The following is a 6,841-nucleotide window of genomic DNA, read 5'->3' as shown; positions in this document are numbered from 1 at the left end:
CTCTGATTGGCTGGTTCACTCTCACCTCTTTAACATTGCGTAATAAGAATAAACGTTGATTAATAACGTAATGCAGGAAGCTGTCTCTGTTGCCTAGCAACCACCAGCATCCTCCTGTTTACAGCTTTGTAGTAAATAATAATATAACATCAATAATGTGCCCAAACTAACGTCACCGCGACAGGAGACCTTTTTCACAGCAGCCACTCTGTCATGAAGCAGTTGGGTAAACTCTGAGCCTTAACCAGTTTAACCTGTTTAACCTGTTTAACCTTTACCCTACTGTTCCACGTGAAAAAGGCTTCTCCCACAAACAATGAGCACCTAAACTGTGACTGTTAGAGATAATTAAGATGTCGTTCTAATCTCTGAACTATAATTACTGCAGTAAACAACAACAACAAACAAACAAACAAACAGCTCTGACTCTTTAACGTTTCTATATCAATTCAAAATAAACTGTTATTATCAACAGATAAGTTAATTCCTGCGTTCTTCCTCAGCAGCTGGATGTTATCAGTTAAGCAGACACACTGTTTGATTACGTATTTATTCTATTTATTTATCACGTAAAAACTAAACAAAGACGTTTAAGCTCTTTATGTTTATAAACAATTAGACAGAAATTCTTGTTCTCACAGCAACATTAGGAGGTCAAACACATCGGACTGTAAACTGTCAATGGGTTTCTATAACAGTAAAACACTTTTAAAGAATTTAAACACAATAGTAAACATTGTTAAAATCTCCAAATTCCCAAAGAAATTCCCAGGACATGACCTCGGCGTTCCCGATCAGGACGATGCTGACTGTGTTTGTTTCAGAGGCCCCGAGGAGCCCGGCCCCCCCAGAGGAGCAGAGGATGAGGAGATGAATGGAGTGAAAGTGGAAGCAGAACAAAGAGGAGAGGACTGTGTTCCTGCTGAAGGTCAGAGATGATCAGAGTGTGTGACTGTATCCGACCTCAGTGTTCTTCTCTGGATGAACATCGATATTAACTCATTGTTTCCTACAGGAGACGGGAACGTCCCCGACATCCAGACGCCGTCTCCACCAGAACCGAGCGGCCGCCAGTCGAAGCGCCGTCACCGCTGTTCAGAATGCGGCAGGGAGTTTTCCCGTCCGTCCCGGCTGGCCGACCACATGCTCTCGCACTCCGGGGACAAACCGCACAGCTGCGGCGTGTGCGGGAAGCGCTTCACCAAGAAGGTAAACGTGGTGGTGCACCAGCGAGTCCACACCGGCGAGAAGCCGTACTCGTGCCCGGACTGCGGGCTCAGCTACGCCCAGCTGGGCTGCCTGCGGAGGCACCGGCTCCGGCACGCCGCAGAGAAACCCCACCACTGCGCGGTGTGCGGCCGCGGCTTCATTCAGCGGCGGCATCTCGTACAACACGAGCGGACGCACACGGGGGAGCGGCCGTACTCCTGCCCGCTCTGCCCCAAACGCTTCGCCTCCAGGACGGGCCTCAGCGACCACCAGAAGACCCACGGAGAGGAGAACCTGTACTCCTGCTCGTTCTGTGACAAGGTTTTCTCCACGCCGTCGTCCTTCAGGGATCACGTGAGGATCCACACGGGACAGAAGCCTCACGCCTGCTCGCTGTGCTGCAAGAGCTTCAACCGGCCCGGCCTGCTGAGGAAACACCTGCAGAAACACGGCGAGGGAAACGATGTGCTCACAGCAGCCAGGAAGGTGAGTGACGCTGGAGGAGAAACCACAGGTAGGTCTGTGGATGAGGGATAACGTTAATCCTTAATATCATCTAAACAGCTGAGTTGTACAGAACGTCAGAGAGCTGTAGTTTAATCTGAGGCCTTATGGAGACTCCCTGCTGGAGCCAGCCTCTAGTGGCCGTTAGAGGAACTGCAGTTTTGTTCGCTCAGTGTTTGCTGCTTGGTTCAAACTTAAAGTTCGTCCTCGTCGTCTCAAACATCAGGAGGAGTCGCCTCATCGCTGCTTCCTGTGCCGCAAAGATTTCTCCACCTCCGAGAAGCTGCTGCAGCACCTGCAGCTCCACCAGAGGGCGCTGCAGTTCGTGTGCGACATCTGCGGCCGAGGCTTCTCCAGAGCGTCCCGGCTGAGGGAGCACGTGAGGTCTCACACCGGAGAGCGGCCGTTCCAGTGTGACGTCTGCAAGAAGCGCTTCTCCATACACCGAGTGTTCAGGAGGCACCAGGAGATCCACAGCAGGGAGCGACGCTGCGCCGACAACGAGGTGAGATCACACTGGGATCCGTTCCAGATCAGGTTGCTTTGATTTCACACCTCAAATATACACAAATACACACCGTTAGATCAGTTACAGGATCAAAGCTTTGATAGCACAGACTTGATTTTATATCTGTGGTCACATTGGAACTGCCATCAGTCTACTATTTGAATTTGAACTTTATTTGGGAACGGCCAACGTGAGGCTCAGGTTCAGTATCAGCTGTCGGCTACAATCTGATTCACTTTCCCCAAAAGGGTGAAATGTAGAGACTAGTTCTTCAGTTCTGGAAACACCTGACAAATGAATTAAAATGAACACAAATCCTGAAAATAATCTTGTATTTTATTTTATTTATTTATTTATTTTACTGCTGCTCACACTTTACTCAGTCACACACTCACAACCACAGTGGAAGTGTGTCCGTAACGTCTTACTCTTATAAACCTCGTAACGTAACTCTCACAGTTCCAGACGAGACCAATCAGAACGAACGTTGAACCCAGTGTTTGTCCTCTGTTACAGAACCCTGAGGAACGCCTCGGTGGCGGCAGCACGGCGGCGGTTTCTGTGGCGAGTCTGAACGGGCTGCTGGAGCTGAAGGTTGAGAACCGAGACGATGACGATGAAGAGGAGGCGGTGCATTCACTGACCGGTCAGACAGCCCAGAGTCGATAAAGTGTCTCCTGCTGTCCGTTCAGAGACCCGAGTCCTGAACCTCATTCCTGTGCTGATATTTTTAGGCGGCGTGAAGAAGCTGCACAGCTGCTCCGTCTGTGGGAAGAGCTACACGAGGCCGTCCCGGCTCAAGGAGCACCTGAAGATCCACGCCACGGAGAAGCTGCACCGCTGCTTGGTGTGCGCCAAGGCTTTCACCACCACCACCAACCTGAGAGCCCACGAGAAGATCCACATGGCCAACAAACCTCACCCCTGTAGCATCTGCCCCAAGAGCTTCCTGAGGCCCTGCCTGCTCCGCAAACACATGAGGATCCACATCAGGGACGGACTCATCTCCGACCCCGCGGACCAGGTGAGACCTCTGTTTCTGCGTCCATTTGTGGAGGATTGTGGGAGTGGAAATGAAGTTTGAGACAGAATGAGGCGTACGGACAGCTTTATTAATCGTATAATGTGTTCTGTTTCAGGAGTTCTGGTTCAGCATGAAGACGGAGGAGGAGGAGGAGGAGGAGGAGGAGGGAGAGATGATGATGGAGGAGGAGGAAGGTCTGAAGGAGCAGGTTTGAAATTGAGCTCTTATCTTATAAATAAAGTTCTTTTCATCATCATGAGACGTGATGGAAAGCTCCAGAAGAGCTACTAAACTGTCTCATGATGTCTCTAGGACTCAGAAGACCTTTCTACCACCTCCGAGTCCTTCCTCACCACATCCAGACCACTACCTGGTATCCATGGTGACCAGGACAGGTTGCCGTCGGCGGAGGACAACGGAGGAGAGGAGGGAGACGTCAGCGGTTTGATCAACTCTGATGGAGAGGAGGAGGACTGGAGACCGGCGCTCATCGGTACGTCGTCGGTGTCGGAGGATAGCGCAGACCGGTGCGGTTGGAGCTCCGTCGGTACGCCGTCAGGTTTCAGATTTTGTTGTTCAAGGTTCTTTAACTTTACTCTCTAAAGTTTAAAACAGCATCTAACCGACTACTCTCGCTATTTAGTTGGCTTCAAATGAGGTTTAACGTTCAGATAGTTTCTCTAAAGCTGAGCTCTGAAGGACAAAGGTTGGGAACCACCGCTCTGTACTGTACCTCAGTATAACAACCTTAGTCCAACATCAACCAGTTACCTCTGTGCAACAAGCTAACACCAAGTTAAACAGAACAGACGTAAAACAACAAACACAAAAACAGGAAAACAACGTAAACTTCCAGCTGACAGCCGATATCGCTGCTTCCTAGAGATAAAGCCGACCGGAGTAAAATGCCACCTCAGCTGTTCTGACATCAGTTTAATTCAGCACCGATCCATCAGCCTCCAAACAAACTGCTGCTCAGACAGCACAATGACACAGCAGAGCAGGTTTATGTTCAGCACAAAGAGAACAGAAACCAAATAATCTTTTTCGTCTTTTTCCTCTGACAGAACAAGATGGCCGCTCAGAGATCCAGGCAGACGCCGGCGACGGGAAGAGGAAGCACTGCTGTCCCGTTTGCGGCCGAGACTGTTTCAAGGCGTCGGCGCTGCAGAAGCACCTGCGGATCCACTCCGGCGAGCGTCCGTTCCAGTGCCCCACCTGCAGGAAGAGCTTCACCCAGCAGGTCCACATGACGGAGCACCAGAGGATCCACACCGGGGAGAAACCCTACACCTGCACCGACTGCGGCAAGAGCTTCACCTTCTCCAGCGCCCTGCGCCGACACCAGCGGCTGCACACTGACGCCCGGCCGTACCAGTGCTCCGTCTGCCAGAAGACCTTCAAACAGCAGAGCTCGCTCAAGAGCCACCAGCTGACGCACGCCGGGGTCCGCTACCAGTGTCCCCTCTGCAGCAAGAGCTTCAGCCGCGCCCTCGAGCTCACCTACCACGTGGACGTGCACTCCGACACCCGGCCGTACTTCTGCGACGTCTGCAAGAAGAACCTGAGCGGGGCCAGGATCTTCCGTAACCACATGAAGAAACACGAGTCCCCGAACTCGCCGCTGATGTCGCGAGCCGGGCCGAGCGAGGACGACCAGCAGCCCGTGTAAAGACCTCATCAGCAGCCAATCGTGTGTGGAGTAGGTTGCTAGGTAACCAGGGAGGAGTTTCAGACGGGCGGACGCTCGCTGACGGTATCAGAACCGGAGTTTCAGTCCGAACTGATTGTAAGAAGTAAAAATACACGAGCCGAGTACGAAGGTCGAAGGTCAGCCTGCTCAAGGACTCTGAAAGGTCGATCAGTTAACCCAAAGACTCTTTTGTGTTTACCCACAAGGCCGTTCTGCTGCTACCGAGTGTGTTTGTGTCCTTTCAGTCCTGCTAATGTAACCAAAGCATCACTTCACTTATTTATAGTAGAAATCACTGAACGTCTTATTGTTGCACCAATAAAGAGACTGAGACAGCAACATCTGGAACATCTGCTCTTTATTAGTTCACACATCTGCCGTCTATGACCTCTTGTCCTCTGGGTTTTACTAATAGTAAATAAATGTATACGGAGTCTCTACATATGAAGAGAGAAGGAAATCCTAAATACTCTAACGACGCTGATCAGCTGTTGCCTAGCAACTGATGCTACTTCTCTCATCTCAACGAGCTGAGTAACTCAGTAAAAAGTAAAAAACAGCAACCTTAGAGTTAACACCTGTGGAGAAATCCAAAGATGTTCTTTGTAAACCAGCTCTGGAGATGAAAGAGAGATCTGAGTTGTGTAAAAGCAATAAAAGAGCAGCCGTACCTGGTGGAAATGAACTTACCCTAAAGTTAGTTATTAAAGATCCTGAGACGTTAGGATGCTTGTGTAACACTCCTCCTCTCTTTAAGTTAGGGAGGGGAGGGGGAGGTAGTTTCTGATGTTTTCTCTGCTCGTCTATAAAACCTTACTAACTGTTTCCTACTCTGGATTAATAACATACAGTATTATGTACAACTGTGTGTAGGTCACCTGCGGCCTCACAACATCCTTTTCTCATCTGTCGGGAAAACCTGGAAAACCTGGAAAACAATTCCAGTTGTGGAAATTGAGAAACAGGACTTTCTGTCAGAATTAGTGATTAGTGATGAAGATGCTGAGCAGCGTATGGAGGGAGCAGCTGTTCCTGCAGTGTGATGTTTGAATGATGTCTGTGCAGAGTTTTCACATTCATCTGCTGAAATGTTAAAGCTTTAATAATTGGATCAGATTTCTCTCTCTCCGACCAGCAGGTGGCGCCAGCAGGCGGTTAGCAGCAGAGGATGAACCCGGCTGTGTTTTGTAGGATGTGAATAAATACACACACTTTGAGGCACTCGATAATATTTGTCAGCTGTACTGATTACATTGAGATTATGCAATGTTACAGATTAAAAATAAAAGTTACAACAAACTGAAACTTTAATCCCTAAAACACAAGATCCTACGTTTCCCATAATGCAGCTGGATAGTGTGTTTTCATCAGAGGCTCCCTGCAGCAGTGGAAGAAGTATTTACTACCACACTCACCCTCTCATCAGCAAAATGTTCTCAAAGTATGAAAAGTTAAATGTTCACTGAAGTTCTGACAACTTCCTGTTTCATGGCGATATTTGCAGTTAGAACAAGACCTATTTTACGACAAAGCGTCGATTTTCTAGGCCACGCCACGGACACGCTGTTAGTCCGAAACACAAGGTTTTAATAACTTCTCATCCTGAACGTCTTTAGTGTGTGCTCACAAACTTTGAAGATGATCTGATCTATCCATTAGAAGTACATGAAGGTATAAAGAATGTAATTTCCTGTTGTCAGTAGATGGCGCTGTGAGTATGACTGAGTACGCCACGCCACGGACACGCCCTTCGCCGAAAACTCAAAATCTTGACAACTTTTCCCCGTGAGGGTCTAAACATCGCACCGACCAAATTTGAAGTCTATCCGATTCATTCTCCAGGAGGAGTTGATTAAAATACGATGCCAGGAAATGGCAGAAACATTAAAGGGGACATATTATG

The 6,841-nt window shown here is 49.0% G+C and overlaps 1 protein-coding gene across 2 annotated transcripts; it reads left to right on the top strand.

Moving 5' to 3' along the window:
- Nucleotides 1-257: 257 nt before the first annotated feature.
- Nucleotides 258-5,277, top strand: LOC118336455 (zinc finger protein 420-like). Of its 2 annotated transcripts, none has more exons than XM_035673113.1 (8): nt 258-928; nt 1,016-1,695; nt 1,940-2,218; nt 2,738-2,867; nt 2,956-3,245; nt 3,361-3,453; nt 3,558-3,738; nt 4,313-5,277. In XM_035673113.1, the coding sequence occupies exons 1-8, from the start codon at nt 682-684 to the stop codon at nt 4,915-4,917; spliced, it is 2,505 nt and encodes an 834-aa protein (XP_035529006.1). In that variant the 5' UTR covers nt 258-681; the 3' UTR covers nt 4,918-5,277. The 2 variants fall into 2 exon arrangements, with proteins under 2 accessions (XP_035529006.1, XP_035529005.1); XM_035673112.1 differs by having other exon boundaries at nt 259-928; nt 3,558-3,792.
- Nucleotides 5,278-6,841: the final 1,564 nt, after the last annotated feature.

This window comes from Morone saxatilis, unplaced genomic scaffold, assembly GCF_004916995.1.
Source record: "Morone saxatilis isolate NCDOM2014 unplaced genomic scaffold, NCSU_SB_2.0 Contig24, whole genome shotgun sequence".
Classification (NCBI taxonomy): domain Eukaryota; kingdom Metazoa; phylum Chordata; class Actinopteri; family Moronidae; genus Morone; species Morone saxatilis.
Note: the sequence above shows the minus strand (reverse complement) of the source record. Positions and strands in the feature narration are given on the sequence as shown.